Raw genomic sequence first — 22115 nt, 5'->3', positions numbered from 1 at the left:
ATTGGAGAACATCTTTCAAACGTTAGGAATGGAAATGGGGATAAAAACAATGGGAAGGATCTTAAGGGCCCACTAGCTGAACACTTCAGGAAAAGACATCAAAGTCAAACCACATGAATAAAAGTAAAAGCCATTTACCAACCTTGAATGAGCAGGAGAAGATGTTATGAAAATTTGCTGCTGCAAAAGTTAAGTATGTGGATGATATAGATTGAATACTGAGGTACCCAGCGGGTTAATCAAGGACTTGGCATACTTGGCATATTACATCTAAGACATTTCACTGTTTAAGGCTAGTTACACACCAGGACGTTGCGTTTAGAGGACGTTATAGGGCACATAACGTGCCCCTAACGCAACGCCTGGTGCTCTCTGGGGTGGACGTCGGAGTGAGCCGCGTTGTACAGCTCACTCTGGCGTCCGTGATGCGTACTCTTGGACGCATGCGGCATCACGTGGTCCCGCCCGGCCAATCGCCGCACAGAGCGGCCGCTCCAGGAAGTAAACACTGCACGTCACTGAGTGCAGTGAATATTATTTAGCCATGTGCCTGGCCTCTCTCAGCTCCTCCCCAACATGACTGAGCATGTGCAAACAGTCTAACGCGGCTTAGCCACGTAGAATGCACAGCATGCAGCACTTTGCTGCGTTACAATGTAACGCAACGTGGGCAGTGTGAACAGCCCACTTGTGTTACATTGCTGTGCGTTGGGGGAGCGTTACAGGCTGCACTAACGTGCGCCTGTAACGTCCCTGTGTGCAAGAAGCCTAAAGGAGTACTTTGCTGAGGAACCATGTATGACCAAAATAAGATTTGGACATTATCCTGCACATGTCAATTTCCTCCACTAGATGTCCTCAGTTGACAAAAAAAAATTGTCCAGCTTCCACCTTGTGTGAATGGTGAACTTGTTGAATAAGCATGAGGGTGTGGAGCTAGGAAGCAATGTCACTAAACCTATAGGAATCCTGAAACGAAGAAAAAAACGTGATATAAAGAATTGTATGTGTTGTATGGATCATGAACAGAACACTAGTAGAAAAGAGTCTCATATTTTTATTTTCAGTTATAGTTTTTTTTTGTTGTTGTTGTTTTTATAACATTGCATCATTCCGTCATAGCTGGCCCTCATGCCTTTTTATGGGAAAGACACCCAGCATTCAAATACTCTTCAAGGACAGGTATATGCCCTGACCAGTGAGAGTGGTGTTCTGCTGAACCACCTATCTTCAGGTTCATTATACACTTACTACTGGCACATGACAAACATGACACACTGCCTGTGATGTGACGGAAGTGCTCCGGGAAACACAGAAGCTGCAGTCCGGTACCATGGGACTTCTGTGGTAATCCCAGAAGTTGCATCCTTTTTTTTATTTATTTATTCATTTTTTTTTTCCCTTGGGTCACACAATGTGACTTTTTGGCTCTGGCACAGTGTAGTGCGATTGCTCCTAATTGCACTGCACCGGTGTAAAAAGACCCCCAAAATTTTGGCTACTTTCAATATGACTGTTATTACGGACTATAGATAAGATCTATTCACTGACAGAAAACACTATAGAATATGTTGATCTTCATACAGTATATCTGCCCCAACTAGAGAGCAGTTTTGTGTATTACTTGATACTGGTGCTAAGCTGTAGTTTTCACCTGTCAGCACTCCTTTCATTCATTTGCCTATAACTTTATCACTACTTAAGACAGCGAAATAATCTATATCTTGGTTTTTTTTCCACCAATTAGGCTTTCACTGGGGGGTACTTTTTGCTAAGCATTATTTTATTCCAACTGTGTTTGAACTGTAAACTGCTTAAAAAAATAATAGTTTCACTTACCTGGGACTTCTGCCAGCCCCCTGCAGCCGACCTGTTCCCACACAGCCACTCAGCAATACTCTGGTCCCACACCGCGGCTCACCTCCTCGTTCATGTTCCCGTAGCCGGATGTGTATTGGGCAGGCGCAGTAGAGATTTTCTCGTACTGCGTCTGCGCAGAGTGTTCCTGGCTACAGGAACGCATACTAGGATGCACGTGTCTGGGGCGCAATGGAGGTCGACTTAGAAGTCAACCTCCATTACGGGAAAAAAAGTGAGCCACAGTGGGGGAACCGAGGATCGGTCCAGGACTGGGAGGACACAGTTCGGCTGCAGGGGGCTGGCAGAAGCCCCAGGTAAGTGAAACTATTATTTTTTTTAAGCAGTTTAGAGTTCCGCTTTAACAGAAAAAATATAAAAAAAAAATAGAAAACATTTATTATTTCTCAGTTTTTGGCCATTATAGTTTAAAAATTCATGCTACGGTAATTAAAGGGAACCTTAACCGAGAGGGATATGGATTTTTCCTTTTAAACAACACCAGTTGCCTGGCAGCCTTGCTACCTATTGCTGCAGCAGTGGCTGAATCACACACCTGAAACAAGCATGCAGGTAATCCAGTCTGACTTCAGTCAGAGCACCTGATCTGCATGCCTGTTCAGGGGCTGTGGCTAAAAGTATTGGAGACTTAGGATCAGCAGGAGAGTCAGGCAACTGGTATTATTTTAAAAGGAACAATCCATATCCTTTTCAGTTTAGGTTCCCTTTAAAACCTACACTTTTCATTTGCTTGTTTGTCCCGGTTATTGCAACATTTAAAAATTTTCCCTAGTACAATGTATGGTGCCAATATTTTATTTGGAAATACAGGTGCATTTTTTTTTTCAGTTTTGCGTCCATCACTAATTATAAACTCCTAATTTAAAGAGTAACAGTAATATACCTTCTTGACATACATATTAAAAAAAGTTCAGTCCCTAAGATAACTATTTATGTATTATTTATTGATTTTTTTTTTAATTGTGTATATATAGTGTTTTTATTTTTTTACAAACATTTTTTTGGGGGTTACTATTGGGAAGTGTGGGATGTAAGGGATTAATTTTAAATGTTAAAAAAAAAATGTCTGTTCATGAAGAAAAAGTTTGTAGATGTAATTTTACTATTTGGCCACAAGATGTCCTTGCGCATACGTTTCCTGTGCGTAGTATTACTACGCAAACAGGAAGGAATGCGTGGACGTGTAAGTATCGGTGCTTGTGAATGACTGCGCTACCTCATTGATGGCCGCAGTCATTCACAAGGAGACTTACATCAATGAATGGGAACTGTGTTCCCATTAAATGATCTCTCGTCTAACGATCGGCGGCAGTAACAAGCGAATGGGGCGAACGGAAGTGAAGAAGGGACGCAAAGAGAACAGGAATTTTGCAGGGACGTAGTTACTCGTCCCAGAGGATGGGGAGTGGTTAAAGGAATACTATCGATTCACATATTTTTTTCAATTGACACAGGAATTGTTTGGGAAGTGCTGCTAAGTACTGGTGTATACATTTTAGTAGCAACTTCTTTGTTTACTGTTAGCAAAATACTTTCAAACTTTACTGATGCCAAAACTGACGGCTGACTGAGCCATGAGGAGAGGGGAAATTCCCCTCACACTTGATCAGTGAACTCTATGTGTAGCTCTGTGTGTGACAGAGAGAGAGAGCTCCCAACAGCTGCAGCTCCTGTGTCCTGTGTTTCTGACTGACGTGTCTGAAGAGAGCAGAGGAAATGTAACTAATTCTCACAGCTTTTTCATACTGTTTTCGCTTTCAGAGTTTGATATGTTTGATATTTAATAATCTGATAATCTGAACATTTGTATAGCGCTTTTCTCCTGTCGGACTCAAAGCGCTCAAGAGCTGCAGCCACTGGGACGCGCTCAAGAGGCCACCCTGCAGTGTTAGGGAGTCTTGCCTTGAACTCCTTACTGAATAGGTACTTGACCTAGCCAGGATTCGAACCCTGGTCTCCCATGTCAAAGACAGAGCCCTTAACCAGTACACTATCCAGACACTAGTACACTATCCAGCTATCTGGCTGTGCATTGAAGCAGACACCCCTTCTGCAATTGATTTGTCCCAATATAGCTAAATCCTACCCTCAATAAATTACAGCTTTTGCCTCTGATATTTAACATGAAAAGTAGGAAAATGTTTACACAGCTACTTAGACATTATTTGCACACTGTCATTTTAGAACACTTGGGTATCGATTAGTATTCCTTTAATTTACTGCTGTTGTTTTTAGCTGCTGTTTCACTTGTAGTTACTTTTTTTTTTTTTTTTTTTTCTCTCTGTTTTCTTTGACTAGGAAGTATGTGTGGAGAACATATCAGTTGTCCTTTGCTGGAGAGAAGCTTGATCATGATGACAAAAGCCTTCGCGAGTAAGTTGTGTGTTGTAATTTAATTTTATTATTTTTGCTTGTGAGTTTTTTGTATACACTTGAATGCAAGGAGAGGAACTCAACTCACTAAAGCCTGTTTCGTAACTAATAATAGGTCGGTAAAATACTGCATTTGGTATTTTAGATTTTTTTTTTTTTCTCTCCAATTCACTAAAATGCCCAGACATGCAGTAATAGTTCAGTAATTAACAAAAAATGTTTATTTAATTCTCTTAGATCTGCTCGGTAAAATGTAAAAGTCTAACCGGCGGTGGAGTAAGTCTCTGGAGATAGCTGTGTTCTGTTACGGTGATAGTGGTCTGCATGAGCGTTCTTGCATCTGTCCTGTGATGGCTTCAAGAGTAAAAGGCATTCCTGGCATCCTTTGATGTGCATGCTTGCCACTAGAGCAGGGATGTCAAACTCAATCAGTAAGGGGGCAAAATATAAAACGTAAGTCTAAAGGTAGCCACTAACGGTCCAATTTCTAGCGAAAAATCGTTCGAGCGATCAGAAATTCTGATCAGAAGTGAAATATTGTAATCGTTCACTACACCATCAACAAACCAATCTTTACTTCCTATCTATCACAACCATCAAGAAAATCCAAATTTTGGTTCGACGAAAATTCATTCGGGCGACATTTTTTTTCACTCGTTTATAATCGATTGTGTCCACCAATGGAGATTATTTACAACCAATCCGATCAGAATTTCTGGTAGCTCGAACGATTTTTCGCTAGAAATTGGACCGTTAGTGGCCACCTTAAGGACAGAAACCCACTAGGAGCGATTTTCTGAGCGCTTTGCAATTTGAAAACTCTTGCTAATGTACTGCTCTGTGTGAGATCCCACTTGAGTGATGTGATTTTATAAAAATCCCCCATAGCATTGCATTAGCAAGAACCTTTTCAAATCACTAGCGATTAGAAATCACTCCTAGTGGGTTTCTGGCCTAAAGGTAGCCACACACCATACAATAAAAAGATCCAATTTTTCACCAATTCGATCATTTCAGTGCGTTGTCACAAAAAATCGAGAGCTTTTCTTTGGTTTTGATAGATAAATCCGATCACATTTCCCATTTTTTTTTTTTCCCGATATTTTTGGGGATTGGACATGTTGGAAATTTTAGACCAACTTTATCAAGAATTGTATGGTGTGTGATGGATGTACAGTTCCAATCAATTTTTTCTGACCTTTCAATTATTTTATTCATGATCGGGGACAAATTTGGGAAAATTGAACATAGGTGTGAGCTACATTGGTCAGATTTTTGAATTGTTACAAACAGTCAGAAAAATTGATTGCTATTCTTGAATTGAACAGATATTTAAAAAAAATTGTATGGTGTGTGTGGCCACCTTGAGTCGCGAGTCAACTCGTTTATTAAATTTCAACATTTATTCAACAGTCTCAAACTAAGTGGTGTAACTATAGCGACCCCAGGGGGCCCGACTCATCCTCCTTCTGCATGGTAGCACAGAGCAGCAGTTTTATATTTACTTGCTTCAGTGCTGGTTCAGCTCTACTCTGAACTTCCTGACAGCCACATGCTCTGTGCTCTTGAGGCATGTCATGTGGTCGGAAACGTGAGGTAAGGAAGGTGTGTGTGTGTGTGTGTGTGTTTGTGTGTGTTTGTTTTTTACCAGTCACAAGGAGATGTTTCTATCCCAGGAGGGGGCCCCATGCTAATTTTGCATTGCTGCACCCCGGGAAAAACTTCCAAATGTTTCAACCAGAAACACTGTCACCGGTGTGCTCCTCTGGATGGGAAGGCAGTTTGCTGCTGCTGCTGCTGTTTTGTTTTGTTTTTTTCACTGCTTACAATGATGCACATATGAAGCTCTTGAAGGCCACATAAAATGGCAAGGAGGGCCGCCTTTGGCCTGCAGGTCTTGAATTTGACACCTGTGCACTGGAAGGCCACCTTCTGTATATCCATCTATAGATCTGCACATCTAAAGGGATCCAAAAAAGCTGCTGTGAATGTCTCCAGCTCCTGGTGTGTTGGTTTTTTTTTTGTTTTTGTTTTTTTTTAACTTTCTGATGCCGTGCCTGGCATTGGATCAAATGGAGTGATAAGTAGGGCAGGGTGGCTCTTCCTACTAGCTGTCTCCTTTGTCCATTTTTACAAATGCTAATTGCTAGTTATCAACAGCTCCATGCTGGTCTTTAAAATACCAAACATTTTCCTTGTTTTGCCGAATGCTCTAATGTTGACATATTTTGAGGTATTTACCGCACAAGTTGGTAAATTTACCTCACTGGTTGGTAATTTTACTTTTAATGCAGTAACAGCCTAAAGTGTGCAATTTACAAATTTAGTAAAATCAGCTGTTTTCTACATTAAAGGGACTCCGAGCTCTGTTTAAAAATAAAATTTGAACTTACCCGGGGCTTTTTCCATCCCAGCCCTGGTCGGGACGTCCCACGCCGGCCTCCTGGCTCTTCTCCCGGCGGCTGTCCGCATAGCGCGGACAGGCCGGGTCCCCGGGCGACACTGGCGAGTGTCGGGGCTTCTCCTTCCCTATACGTCACGAATGACGTCACACGCCGGCCGCCGCGCGTCATGACGGCGGCCGGCGTGACAGCACGGCGCATGCGCGGTTTAATCGCGCATGCGCCGTGCTGTCACGCCGGCCGCCGTCATGACGCGCGGCGGCCGGCGTGTGACGTCATTCGTGACGTATAGGGAAGGAGAAGCCCCGACACTCGCCAGTGTCGCCCGGGGACCCGGCCTGTCCGCGCTATGCGGACAGCCGCCGGGAGAAGAGCCAGGAGGCCGGCGTGGGACGTCCCGACCAGGGCTGGGATGGAAAAAGCCCCGGGTAAGTTCAAATTTTATTTTTAAACAGAGCTCGGAGTCCCTTTAAGGGATGTGGTAATGCTTAGGGAATTAATGCCATAGAGTAGTGGACTAACAAACAAAGGAATGTTTAATTAGTGCTGGTAAAAACTGCTGTTCATAAATAGTCTGTAAAAGCTGATTCACTCTACAAGATGTTTTGTATGTGGCAGTAATTTGAAAAGCTCTTTGATAAGTGATTTTTTTTAATCACCCACTGCATTGCACTTAGAAAAGTGCTCATAGTGTTAACCAACCGTAAAAAGCATGTGCAGCATAAACCACATAGATTGTCTCCAGGTTTGCTTTGCACTGTGCCTGTCTCAGAAAGCAAAAAACACCCACTGCCTATTTCCCCCCCCCCCCCCCCCCCCCCCCCATCTCTCAAAATACAGTGGTCTGCAAAAGTATTCGGCCCCCTTGAAGTTTTCCACATTTTGTTATATTACTGCCACAAACATGAATCAATTTTATTGGAATTCCACGTGAAAGTTCAATACAAAGTGGAACGAAAATCATACATGATTCCAAACATTTAAAAAAAAAACAACTGCAAAGTGGGATGTGTGTAATTATTCAGCCCCCTGAATCAATACTTTGTAGAACCACCTTTTGCAGCAATTACAGCTGCCAGTCCTTTAGGGCAGGGGTCCCCCAACCTTTTTAAGCCCTGGGCCCACTATCCCGACCAAACTTTTCTCTGGGGCCCCCCGGGGGGAGGGGGGCGTGGTTAGTGGTGGCGGCAGCCCCCCCCCCTCTTTTCCCTGATTTTGAGTGTAGTATATAGGTAAGTAGGTATCTAGGTATAGTTGCCCCCAGTATAGGTAGCTAACACAGTTGCCCCTGTATAAGGGCTATAGTTGCCTCAGTATAGTTAGTTAGGTAGTATAGTTACCCTAATGTAGTTAGTATAGCAAGTACAGTTAGCCCAGTATAGCAAGTACAGTTAGCCCAGTATAGCAAGTACAGTTAGCCCAGTATAGCAAGTATAGTTAGCCCAGTATAGCAAGTATAGTTAGCCCAGTATAGCAAGTATAGTTAGCCCAGTATAGCAAGTACAGTTAGCCCAGTATAGCAAGTACAGTTAGCCCAGTATACCTAGTACAGTTAGCCCAGTGTAGCCAGTACAGTTAGCCCAGTGTAACCAGTAGTTACCCCAGTGTAGCTAGCAGAGGTGCCCTCTCCCCCCCGCGGCCGCCGCTCCTGTTACCTTATGAGCGGGCGTCCGCTTCCTTCCTTATATTCCTCCAGCCGCGGCTCTCCTCTTCGCAGCATGTCGTATTACAGCAGCGCTTCCTGGCTTTGTTATCCTGTTTAAGAGACCCCAGTGTTACTTAACTGGGTAAAGAATACACACAAACACAGACGTCCCTACATTTGTCTGGGGATGTCCTTCACCCACTTATTTTTTATCATCCCACACAGCTAAGTAAACATTCACGGAGATTAATATCCTATCATAATTAGTAATGTACAGAGATCATCTGAGGTCATCGTGTTCCCTCTAATGGCTGCACTGAGTAAATGGCCTCGTTCACATCTATGTAGCGCAGATGGCCGTGCAATCGGAACGCAATGCGTACGATTGCACGCCATCTGCGCCGCTACCCACTGCTCTGCTGATCCCATTCATTACAGTGAATGAGTCAGCTCTGCGCTTGCGGGCAGAACGCATGCAGCAGTACGGAAGTGATTCATAGCGCATTGTACTGCTGCGCAGCGCCTTTGATGTGAACGGCAGAAGGGCTGTCTATGGCCTTCTGCCATTTTTGTTTGTCACACATCATACCCGCTTCCAAATGCACACGGAAGAACGTATGATGTGAACGAGCTCTAACATGTTACATGTTACTGGAAGGTGCTTTTTTTTTTCCCCCTTGATGCAAAATGTACTGCAATTGCACCGTACACCCAACGGATCGCAGACCAGTCATAGTGGAATCGTGACTGTGAAAATTGAAAATAAATGTGATTGCGTTTCATAGTGGAAAAGAGCCCTAAGTGACACCCGTCTTTACTAGAACACCCCTCCTTGCCTCTTAGCATGATGGACCAATACCACAAGGTTGTTGCACCCAGGCTTGCCCGCAGATCAGGAGTACAGGCTTTGGAGAGATCTGAGGTCTGACAGAATCAAAAATGGACAGGGTTAGTAACAAACAGATATCAGTCATATCTTCATTGCTGGAATTGGTAAGAGATATCGGGCAGATTATGGTCAGATTCCATGATCAGACAAAACACTGGACAAAACACCTGTCCACGGGCCTCAGACTGTTCCTAATGTATACTGAGGAGTCACAGAACGAAGCTGGAGGTTCATCAAGCCTCCAATGTTGAACAGTCCATACACATACAATTTCAGTCTGGACTCGACCCATGGCAGAAATAACATTCAACCGAGCATGTCGATTAGAGCGCAGGAGATTTGGGTGCAGCCGGCGCCACCATAGACTGTAATACGGCTATAGCAGCGTGATTAACTTTGGCACTGTCAGACTCAGAAGACGGAGCTCACTGTAAACTCGGCCACCAGCAATAGCTGCAAGCTATTACATCATTCCCCACCATCCACGTGGACCTGGAGGAGGAATAGTAATGTATCCTGCGCCCAAGTCAGCCGGCGGCGATTTCCATATATATTTCAGATTCCGTAATCTGATTATGGTGAAACCTTGGGCAGAATGGAGACTGGTCAAGGTTGAGGCATGCCAGATCAGCTGCAAAGAATAGGTCAAACTGCAGGAGCCCACCCACCAATACACAAATGCAAGTCTCTGAAATAGACTGAAGACCACCAACCAGTCAGGTCAATTGTCAGATCTCAAAACAGTGACATGAATTCCTTACACCCTAGGAGTATGGATACTTCCAAATTCAGTTCTTGCTGGAAGGTCCTCCTTAGCAGAAAGAAACCTATTTTTCAGTATCCCTCTAAAACAGGGGTCTCAAACTCAATTTACCTGGGGGCCGCAGGAGGCAAAGTCAGGATGAGGCTGGGCTGCATAAGGAATTTCACAATCGCGGCGCATCGCCGCCTCTGCCCGCTACTCTCACTCTTCTTTCACAGAGAGGGGCGGGGAAAGGCGGCGATCCGTGCGGCGATTGACGTCAGGAGGGGCAGAGCTGAAGCTGAAAGCTCTGCCCCTTCCAGGAAATGCCGGCGGATTGCCCCTCGGGCAATTCGGGGGCTCTGCAGCCCTCGTTTAGCGGCGGGGATGCGGCGGATTACTTGGGAGCACTGAAGCGAACTATAAGGAAGCTTTTGCCGGCGAGGGCCACAAAATATTGTATCGAGGGCCGCAAATGGCCCGCAGGACGCGAGTTTGAGACCCCTGCTCTAAAAAGAGAACATTTTAACTATAAATCACCAAGCTGTTACCCTTGGTTTCTGCAGTAAAATGAACTTTTTGTGAATGTAAAATAAACTTATTTTTATGGAAAATGTTTGTAAATATGATTAGTAATTGTCCATCTTTTCTTCAAGGTATGGTATTAAAAACAGAGATGAGGTGGTTTTTGTGAAGAAGCAAAGAAATAAATAGTTCACCGGTAAATGAGACATCTGTAAGTTTGTAATTGATGAAGTTTGTCAAAGCTTTGTCTAAAAGAAATGTTAAATAATAGATAACGGAACAGAATAAATTGATTGGTCCATTCTTGCCCATTAATTTTTCTTTACACTTGTCAGAGCATCTTAGGTACCATTTTAGGTCATGTCAAGAATTGTTTAGAAAGCAATACCTTCTTTTGCTTATGATTTTCTCACTACATGGGTGACCTCTAGAGGGAGCAGTTACACATGTGCTATAGGGAGCAGTTACAGATCTGTACTTGCAGCTACATGAAATGAAAATACAGTAAAACCTTGGGTTGCAAGTAACTTGGTTTAACCACTTGAGGACTACAGTCTTTCTACCCCTTAAGGACCAGGCACTTTTTTTCCACTCAGACCACTGCAGCTTTCACGGTTTATTGCTCGCTCATACAACCTACCACCTAAATGAATTTTGGCTCCTTTTCTTGTCACTAATAAAGCTTTCTTTTGGTGCTATTTGATTGCTCCTGCGATTTTTACTTTTTATTATATTCATCAAAAAAGACATGAATTTTGGCAAAAAAAATGATTTTTTTTAACTTTCTGTGCTGACAATTTTCAAATAAAGTAAAATTTCTGTATACATGCAGCGCGAAAAATGTGGACAAACATGTTTTTGATTAAAAAAAAAAACATTCAGTGTATATTTATTGGTTTGGGTAAAAGTTATAGCGTTTACAAACTATGGTGCAAAAAGTGAATTTTCCCATTTTCAAGCATCTATGACTTTTCTGACCCCCTGTCATGTTTCATGAGGGGCTAGAATTCCAGGATAGTATAAATACCCCCCAAATGACCCCATTTTGGAAAGCAGACATCCCAAAGTATTCACTGAGAGGCATAGTGAGTTCATAGAAGATATTATTTTTTGTCACAAGTAAGCGGAAAATGACACTTTGTGACAAAAAAAAAGAAAAAAAAAAAAGAATCCATTTCTTCTAACTTGCGACAAAAAAAAATGAAATCTGCCACGGACTCACCATGCCCCTCTCTGAATACCTTGAAGTGTCTACTTTCCAAAATGGGGTCATTTGTGGGGTGTGTTTACTGTCCTCGCATTTTGGGGGGGTGCTAATTTGTAAGCACCCCTGTAAAGCCTAAAGGTGCTCATTGGACTTTGGGCCCCTTAGCGCAGTTAGGCTGCAAAAAAGTGCCACACATGTGGTATTGCCGTACTCAAGAGAAGTAGTAGAATGTGTTTTGGGGTGTATTTTTACACATACCCATGCTGGGTGGGAGAAATAACTCTGTAAATGGACAATTGTGTGTAAAAAAATCAAAAGATTGTCATTTACAGAGGTATTTCTCCCACCCAGCATGGGTATGTGTAAAAATACACCCCAAAACACATTGTACTACTTCTCCCGAGTATGGCAATACCACATGTGTGGCACTTTTTTGCACCCTAACTGCGCTAAAGGGCCCAAAGTCCAATGAGTACCTTTAGGATTTCACAGGTCATTTTGCGAAATTTGATTTCCAGACTACTCCTCACGGTTTAGGGCCCCTAAAATGCCAGTTCAGTATAGGAACCCCACAGACCCCATTTTAGAAAGAAGACACCCCAAGGTATTCCGTTAGGAGTATGGTGAGTTCATAGAAGATTTTCTTTTTTGTCACAAGTTAGTGGAAATTGACACTTTGCGAAAAAAACAATAAAAATCAATTTTCCGCTAACTTTTGACAAAAAATAAAATCTTCTATGAACTCACCATACTCCTAACGGAATACCTTTGGGTGTCTTCTTTCTAGAATGGGGTCATTTGCGGGGTTACTATACTGCCCTGGCATTTTAGGGGCCCTAAACCGTGAGGAGTAGTCTTGAAACCAAATGTCGCAAAATGACCTGTGAAATCCTAAAGGTACTCATTGGACTTTGGGCCCCTTAGCGTACTTAGGGTGTAAAAAAGTGCCACACATGTGGTACCGCCGTACTCAGGAGAAGTAGTATAATGTGTTTTGGGGTGTATTTTTACACATACCCATGCTAAGTGGGAGAAATATCTCTGTAAATGACAATTGTTTGATTTGTTTTACACACAATTGACCATTTACATAGAAATTTCTCCCACCCAGCATGGGTATGTGTAAAAATACACCCCAAAACACATTATACTACTTTTCCTGAGTACGGCGGTACCACATGTGTGACACTTTTTTGCAGCCTAGGTGCGCTAAGGGGCCCAACTTCCTATTCACGGGTCATTTTGAGGCATTTGTTTTCTAGACTACTCCTCGCGGTTTAGGGCCCCTAAAATGCCAGGGCAGTATAGGAACCCCACAAGTGACCCCATTTTAGAAAGAAGACACCCCAAGGTATTCCGTTAGGTGTATGGCGAGTTCATAGAAGATTTTATTTTTTGTCACAAGTTAGTGAAAAATGATACTTTGTGAAAAAAAACCAATAAAAATCAATTTCCGCTAACTTTTGACAAAAAATAAAATCTTCTATGAACTCGTCATACACCTAACAGAATACCTTGGGGTGTCTTTTTTTTTCTAAAATGGGGTCACTTGTGGGGTTCCTATACCGCCCTGGCATTTTACGGGCCCAAAACCGTGAGTAGTCTGGAAACCAAATGTCTCAAAATGACTGTTCAGGGGTATAAGCATCTGCAAATTTTGATGACAGGTGGTCTATGAGGGGGCGAATTTTGTGGAACCGGTCATAAGCAGGGTGGCCTTTTAGATGACAGGTTGTATTGGGCCTGATCTGATGGATAGGAGTGCTAGGGGGGTGACAGGAGGTGATTGATGGGTGTCTCAGTGGGTGGTTAGAGGGGAAAATAGATGCAATCAATGCACTGGGGAGGTGATCGGAAGGGGGTCTGAGGGGGATCTGAGGGTTTGGCCGAGTGATCAGGAGCCCACACGGGGCAAATTAGGGCCTGATCTGATGGGTAGGTGTGCTAGGGGGTAACAGGAGGTGATTGATGGGTGTCTCAAGGTGTGATTAGAGGGGGGAATAGATGCAAGCAATGCACTGGCGAGGTGATCAGGGCTGGGGTCTGAGGGCATTCTGAGGGTGTGGGCGGGTGATTGAGTGCCCTAGGGGCAGATAGGGGTCTAATCTGATAGGTAGCAGTGACAGGGGGTGATTGATGGGTAATTAGTGGGTGTTTAGGGTAGAGAACAGATGTGAACACTGCACTTGGGAGGTGATCGGACGTCGGATCTGCGGGCGATCTATTGGTGTGGGTGGGTGATCAGATTGCCCGCAAGGGGCAGGTTAGGGGCTGATTGATGGGTGGCAGTGACAGCGGGTTATTGATGGGTGGCAGTGACAGGGGGTGATTGATGGGTGGCAGTGACAGGGGGTGATTGATGGGTGATTGAAAGGTGATTGACAGGTGATTGACAGGTAATCAGTGGGTTATTACAGGGGAGAACAGATGTAAATATTGCACTGGCGAATTGATAAGGGGGGGTCTGAGGGCAATCTGAGCGTGTAGGCGGGTGATTGGGTGCCCGCAAGGGGCAGATTATGGTCTGATCTGATGGGTAACAGTGACAGGTGGTGATAGGGGGTGATTGATGGGTAATTAGTGGGTGTTTAGAGGAGAGAATAGATGGAAACACTGCGCTTGGGTGGTGATCTGATGTCGGATCTGCGGGCGATCTATTGGTGTGGGTGGGTGATCAGTTTGCCCGCAAGGGGCAGGTTAGGGGCTGATTGATGGGTGGCAGTGACAGGGGGTGATTGATGGGTGGCAGTGACAGGGGGTGATTGATGGGTGATTGACAGGTGATTGACAGGTGATCAGTGGGTTATTACAGGGAAGGACAGATGTAAATAATGCCCTGGCGAATTGATAAGGGGGGGTCTGAGGGCAATCTGAGCGTGTAGGCGGGTGATTGGGTGCCCGCAAGGGGCAGATTAGGGTCTGATCTGATGGGTAACAGTGATAGGGGGTGATTGATGGGTGATTGATGGGTAATTAGTGAGTGTTTAGAGGAGAGAATAGATGGAAACACTGCGCTTGGGTGGTGATCTGATGTCGGATCTGCGGGCGATCTATTGGTGTGGGTGGGTGATCAGTTTGCCCGCAAGGGGCAGGTTAGGAGCTGATTGTTGGGTGGCAGTGACAGGGGGTGATTGATGGGTGATAGGTGATTGGCAGGTGATTGACAGGTGATCAGTGGGTTATTACAGGGAAGGACAGATGTAATTAATGCACTGGTGAATTGATAAGGGGGGGGGGGGTCTGAGGGCAATCTGAGCGTGTGGGCGGGTGATTGGGTGCCCGCAAGGGGCAGCTTAGGGTCTGATCTGATAGGTAACAGTGACAGGTGGTGATAGGGGGTGATTGATGGGTAATTAGTGGGTGTTTAGAGAAGATAACAGATGTAAACAATACATTTGGGAGGTAATCTGACGGCGGGTTTGCGGGCGATCTAATGGTGTGGGTGGGTGATCAGATTGCCCGCAAGGGGCAGGTTAGGGACTGATTGATGGGTGGCAGTGACAGGGGGTGATTGATGGGTGATAGGTGATTGGCAGGTGATTGACAGGTGATCAGTGGGTTATTACAGGGAAGAACAGATGTAATTAATGCACTGGCGAATTGATAAGGGGGGGTCAGAGGGCAATCTGAGCGTGTTGGCGGGTGATTGGGTGCCCGCAAGGGGCAGATTAGGGTCTGATCTGATAGGTAAAAGTGACAGGTGGTGATAGGGGGTGATTGATGGGTGATTGATGGGTAATTAGTGGGTGTTTAGAGGAGAGAATAGATGTAAACAATGGATTTAGGAGGTGATCTGATGTCGGATCTGCGGGCGATCTATTGGTGTGGGTGGGTGATCAGATTGCCCGCAAGGGGTAGGTTAGGGGCTGATTGTTGGGTGGCAGTGACAGGGGGTGATTGATGGGTGATTGATGGGTGATTGACGGGTGATTGACAGGTTATCAGGGAAGATAGATGCATACAGTACACAGGGGGGGGGGGGTCTGGGGGGGAGGTCTGGGGAGAATCTGAGGGGTGGGGGGGTGATCAGGAGGGGGCAGGGGGCAGGGGGGGGGATAAAAAAAAAATAGCGTTGACAGATAGTGACAGGGAGTGATTGATGGGTTATTAGGGGGGTGATTGGGTGCAAACAGGGGTCTGGGGGGTGGGCAGGGGGGGGTCTGAGGGGTGCTGTGGGCGATCAGTGGGCGGGGGGGGGGCAGATCAGTGTGTTTGAGTGCAGACTAGGGTGGCTGCAGCCTGCCCTGGTGGTCCCTCGGACACTGGGACCACTAGGGCAGGAGGCAGCCTGTATAATACACTTTGTATAAATTACAAAGTGTATTATACACTTTGTAGCGGCGATCGCGGGGTTAACATCCCGCCGGCGCTTCCGTATGGCCGGCGGGATGTTACGGCGGGTGGGCGGAGCCAGTTGCCGGGGGAAGCGCGCGTCATCAATGACGCGATCGCTCCCCCGGCATGCCTAAAGGACGCGCCGCCTGAAGGCGTATTGCGGTCCTTTAGGCGTCCACTTTGCCGCCGCCCATGGGCTGTGGGCGGTCGGCAAGTGGTTAAGAGTGCTTTGCAAGACAAGCAAAAACTTTTATGAAATTTTGACTTGATAAGCAAGCAACGTCTTCATATGTCTTGATGTGACGCATGTGTACCTTCTGTATAAATGTGTCACATCATCACAACTGAGTCAATGGTTCTTCTCCCTTTAACGCTGCAGGATTGTACTTAAAGAGACTCTGTAACAAAAAAAAAATCCCTTGGGGGGTACTCGCCTCGGGAGAGGGAAGCCTCCGGATCCTAATGAGGCTTCCCCCCTCCTCCTGTGTCCCACGGTCTGACCACTATAGCTCTGCCTCCATTAGGGTCAATCCCCGCTGATTGCTGCCTCTCCCCACCCCTCTCAGTGAAAGAAGACTGAGAGGGGCGAGGAGAGGCGGCGATCAGCGGGGATTGACGCGAGTAGAGGCAGAGCTACAGCGCTAAGCTCTGCCTCTACAAGGAAGCACTCCCCCAATATTGCCCCGGGGATTTGGGGGGTTTAGATACAGCGATCTGCAGTGTTCTAGCTGAGGTGATAGTGTAGAAGGGAATTGTTAAATAAAAAGTGACATTTTACGAGGCTTCAGAGTCTCTATAACAAAGAACTAATGCAATGACATTTGTTTTTGCCTACTTTTGAGGATTTCACAGAAATGCATCATGGTACAGTCCCTACACTTACATTAAGTACAATCCTGCAGGGTTAAAGGGAGAAGAACCATCGGCTAAGTTGTGGTGATGTGACACGTATACAGACGGTACACATGCGTCACATCAAGCCATACTGTATATCAAGACGTTGCTTGTTGTAGCTGAGGTGATAGTATAGAAGGGAATTGTTAAATAAAACTTGACAATTTACCAGGTTTCAGACTCTCTTTAACCGCTTGCCGACCGCGTCACGCCGATGGCCGCGGCGGCAGCCCCAGGACCAGCTGGCGATTGGCGTAAAGTCCTGGGGCAGCAGTTTGCAGGAGATCTCCTGCTTGGTGGGCAGAGCGGCGATGTATATGTACAGCGCTGCGATCAGCAGCAGCGCTGTACTGGGTACAGCTGTGTGACATGGCTGTCCCCCTGGGGGACAAGAGAGCAATCGGCTCTCATAGGCAGAAGCCTATGACAGCCGATCGCCGTGATTGGCCGGCTGGGGGGAGGGAGGGGATTTAAAAAAAAAGTAAATAGTAATAAATATTAAAAAAAAAAACAAATATTTATTTTTAAAAAAAAACACGGTGGGGTGGGGGGCTGGCGATCAGACATCACCAACAGAGAGCTCTGTTGGTGGGGAGAAAAGGGGGGGGGGGGGGAATCACTTGTGTGCAGAGTTGTACACCCCTGCAGCTTGGCCTTAAAGCTGAAGTGGCCAATTAAGCATAAATCAGCCTGGTCACTAGGCGGGGTTTAACACCATAATCGTCAAGAGGTTAAAGCCACACGAAAAAAGGTAGGGGTGAGCCAACGTATAGCAATGATTCTATTCGTTATAGTGAAAGTTTTTTTTTTCATTTTTACTATATACAGTACATTACTTTTGTATTATTTTTCTACAAATGTTTTTGGATTGTGAAACGAATCGTCTGAGTTTCCATTAATCCTTATAGGGAAATTTGCTTTGATATAAGAGTGCTTTGGATTACAAACATTGATATAAGAATGCTTTGGATTACAAGCATATTTCCAGAATGAATTATGCTTGCAAACCAAGGTTCCACTGTATAAAGCAATAAACATGTAAAGTATAAGCCTGAATCACAGGAATGAGAGAGTTCAAAGAGTAGCACTCAATGTTTGATGATGACTCGTCAAAGAATAAAAACTGTTAAAACAGGAGGAAATAGCAGTCTGCCACCTGAGGGATTCGTAGCCTGGCTGCGACGATTGGAGTTGGCCTCACTGGATGCAGCGTGGCTGAGCTTAGCCTTGTTTTGATTTATTGCAGCATGCAAGTGGGGGCCCTTAGCAGGCAGAGCCGGCATGGTCAGTCAGTGTCATCGCTTCTAAGCGAGGCTGGCCTGGCGGTATTATAACATCTTTTAAATCATGCTGCTGTTTGCTGGACAATGTTTTTTTAAGTGCCTGTGCACTATTTTAACTGTAGACTTTGAAATACAAGATCAGAGGGTATTTTTACACTATTTGAAGCATTTTTTTCTTATGAGGTGTGCTGGAGGACTACCCCAAGGACGGAGGAGGAACAGCAGAAGGAGTTTGTCAGAATGGCCAATGGGTTGCCATACATCACGCATGCGCAGACAGACCCTGCGGGTTAGGGCCGGCGCTACAATTAAGACAAGGGGGCAATTGCTCCAAGACAAGGGGGCAACTGCGGCAATTGGGGAAGAAGCTGCAGGCAGCGGAAGGATAAAGGGCCCCCCCCTTCACCTGCCCATATGCAGAGTGATGCAAGCGGAAGCATAAACTCACCTGTCAGCGCCATCAGGAACCTCTGCAAGTCTTCTCCTTGTCACACAGTTCATGTCTCCTTTCTGCTTGCCCCTAGTGACTAGAGTAGTCGGCGAGGAGATGCGGAACTGTGCGACAAGGAGAAGACTTGCATAGGTACCCGACGGCGCTGACAGGTGTTATTGTCGCTTCCGCTGGCATCACTCTACATACGGTGGGAGAGGAGGCTACTTAAAACGGGGGGCATCTGGCTATCTATACCAGGGGCAGACTATTATTTGGGGGAACATTTGGCTATCTATACTGGGGGGAGCTACCTAATCCTGGGGGACACATCTGACTAATCCGGGGGGGGGGGGGGGCTACATAATCGTTAGGGGCACATTTGGCTAGCTAAACTGGGGGAGGGCTACTTCACCCTTAGGGCACCTCTGGCTATCTATACTGGGGGGAGCTACCCACAGCAGCGCAGTGATGGAAGCAGGCAGGGGTGGTGGTTGTGGTCAGGAGGGCACCAAGTTACTTTTTGCCCCAGGGCCCCATTGGAGCTAGAACCGGCCCTGCTGAGGGTCCCAGGAGCGGTTCACAGTGTGTTATGAATTCCCCATGTGACGGACTGCTATTCCCTCCTGCTTTAACAGTTCATGTTCATTGAGGAGTAGTTATCCAGCATTGAGCGCTACTCTTTGAACTCTCTCATTTTATTGCATCCTGAATATTGATAAGGACAGAAAGCGTTACACCACCTGATGAAACTTTCCTCTTATCCCTGCATACTGTTTACACTTGGGAGGTGGATTTGTTTTCATCATCTATATTGAACTGCTTTTTGTATTTTAAATCCTATTGATTTCGGAGCGCTATTAATCATTGTCCTTATATTTGAATCACAGGAATACAGCTAAAGCCTGTCATAAAGCTTGCACTTATGTAGTGACATAAAGGAGCATGCACATATCAGACAAATCTCCTCTGGCTTCTGGGCCTGACTCCATTCAGAGTAAAATGTTTCAGACTTATGTGGATAATCACTTTCTATGAGGGCCAAGCAGTACAATTAAACAGAAAAACGCACATTCCCTTTCATGTGATTGCTTTTGTCTGAATTTTGTTAAATACAATCTTGTAATAATTAGTGTCTAATTCTGGATTTTTTTTTCATTTCTACAGATGTGCAAGAGTGAAGGAAAGACTTTGTGTTAGATAATGAAGAATGACTTCTGGAAATAGTTCTGCTCATGAACTGGCTGATAAAGAAATTGAATGAGTCTGAATGGCAAACCATGTAAATGCAGTGTGGTCAGGATGGTGTAAATTTGTTAATGGACTCTCGTCAATTTTTTATGAAATGTTTATTTTTTTATATATGCAGACCTATTGTATTCGCAAAACCTAATCCTAAATTCAGGTCCTGATTTACCTCACAGGAGCCTATAGGCACAGTTGTCCTGGCATCCTACACTTCGCCCTCCATGAACCTACAAACCTCTGCCGAACCACACCACTAGTGTGCTGGCTGACCCAGCAGTCATTTTTACCTTACTTCCCTTGCTCATCATAGGTAGCTACAGGTGCCCTTTAGTATTAGGTAACCAGAGCTTTCCTCAGTATTACGTAACTTGAGGTGCTCCCAAATATTAGGTAGCTAGAGATGCCACCAGATGAAGAGAGATTTTGTCAGTGGAATGCCAGGAGCAGACTGAGTAACCTCACTCTTATCAGGACTCTGCATAGAACAGGCAGGAGGGAGACGCTCTAGGAGTGGAGTGAGACGCCTTTCCATCACCAGGTGCCTATAGGCACGTGCCTTATGGTAAATCCAGCCCTGCCTAAATTACTTTTTGTGAGTTGCATCATAAAACATACCTGTTTGATCAACAAACTCATAGACTTTATAATATGTGCACCTATACATAGTGACTAATTTATTTCCAGTTACAAAAATTTAAGAAATTAAGATAAAAAATTGTGAAGGAAAAAGATGGCTGTATGCGCTGGCGGGACCAGGGGTGCTTATCTTATTGCCGTATCAGAATTATTAAATGGCACTTTATCCCTCTGCTCCTTTACTACTGCATATCCATGAGGAGGGAGATGTCCAATGAGTGCATTTGCCATGGTGCTTTGTGAGGGGAGAATTTTCTCCTGGTGCTGATAAACAGAGCAGGAGGAGACCCACATGCATGTTGGGTCTCTACCTACTTCTTACTAGCTTGTATGTCAGAGTATGGGAGTTGGCATAGCCTAGGAGAGGGAACCCCTCAACATTTGTTAAATTTAATTTTAAAAATGTTTTTTGGCATAGAACCTCCTATACTTGACATTTGTTATGCTGTAAGCAGTAACTGAGCTGATGAACTAAGATGGCTGATTTAGAGCAGTGTGGGAATAATATTGCACCGATGTACAGTACATATGAGTGGAATCTCCTGTTAACAGAAATCCATTTGATCTGTTGTGTTGTCTCCCAATACCTCTATTACTTAATGTTAAATTATTTTGTTATTTTTCTCTTCTTGTTCATCACACATCACATCATCTTTATTTAAAATAATTACATGTGTTGGTGTACTCCTTTAGATTTGTGATATTTTTATATGGTTTTACATGCTGTGAATTTATTCACATTATGAATTATAGTACTCACATGTTAGCCTGTGCCTGCCTCTTCAGTTCATTTTCGCCACACTTAAAGTGAACCTGAGATGAAAAACATCTCAGGTTCTATACTTATCTGGGGCTTCCTTAAACTTCTTGAGGGTTAAACCCCCCCTAAAGACCAGGCCATTTTTTACTAAATTGGCCACTGCAGCTTTAAGGCCTCGCTGCAGGGCCGTCTAACTCAGCACACAAGGGATTCCCCCCCCCCCCTTTTCTCCCCACCAACAGAGCTTTCTGTTGGTGGGGTCTGATCACTCCCCCAATGCTCTTTTTTACAAATATGTTTATTATTTATTTTAAATAAATATGCTTGTTTTTTATTTTTATCCTACTCCCTCCCTTTCTCCGTCAGCCTATCAGCGCGATCAGCTGTGATAGGCTGAAGCCTATCACAGCGTATTGCTTTTGTGCCTCTGGAGGGGACAGCCGAGTGTCGCGGCTGTCGCCTGTACAGGGCTGCCTTAGATTGCAGCGCTGTACCTAGTAAATAGACGGCTAGTAAATAGACCGCTAGAAGACTTAACAGTCGCTGGGAGACATCCAAGCAGAGATGCGCGTGGGATCTCCTGCAAACCACGCCCCAAGGACCCTCGGCGTGACGCGGTCGGCTAGTGGTTAAATGACCTCTGTCACGAAAATTTTAAAATTTAAAATATATGTAAACATATACAATTAAGAAGTACATTTCTCCCAGAGTAAAATGAGCCATAAATTACTTTTCTCGTATGTTGCTGTCACTTACAGTAGGGAGTAGAAATCTGACAGAACCGACAGGTTTTGGACTAGCCCATCTCCTCATGGGGGGGAGAGGGGGTTCACAGGGATTTTTTTATTTTCAAATTGTGTACGGTGAG

At 44.9% G+C, this 22115-nt stretch overlaps 1 protein-coding gene across 1 annotated transcript in view; it reads left to right on the top strand.

The window, feature by feature from the left end:
- SNRNP25 (small nuclear ribonucleoprotein U11/U12 subunit 25) overlaps positions 1–21179 on the top strand; it is a 42141-nt gene extending 20962 nt beyond the window's left edge. Inside the window, exons 5-7 of the mRNA XM_068246823.1 lie at positions 4177–4251; positions 10586–10665; positions 19771–21179. Of these exons, the coding sequence (XP_068102924.1) occupies positions 4177–4251; positions 10586–10643 (133 nt within the window). The 3' untranslated portion in view covers positions 10644–10665; positions 19771–21179. The remainder of the gene's footprint in view (positions 1–4176; positions 4252–10585; positions 10666–19770) is intronic.
- Positions 21180–22115: the final 936 nt, after the last annotated feature.

Source organism: Hyperolius riggenbachi, chromosome 7 (genome assembly GCF_040937935.1).
Source record: "Hyperolius riggenbachi isolate aHypRig1 chromosome 7, aHypRig1.pri, whole genome shotgun sequence".
NCBI classification, from domain to species: domain Eukaryota; kingdom Metazoa; phylum Chordata; class Amphibia; order Anura; family Hyperoliidae; genus Hyperolius; species Hyperolius riggenbachi.
Note: the sequence above shows the minus strand (reverse complement) of the source record. Positions and strands in the feature narration are given on the sequence as shown.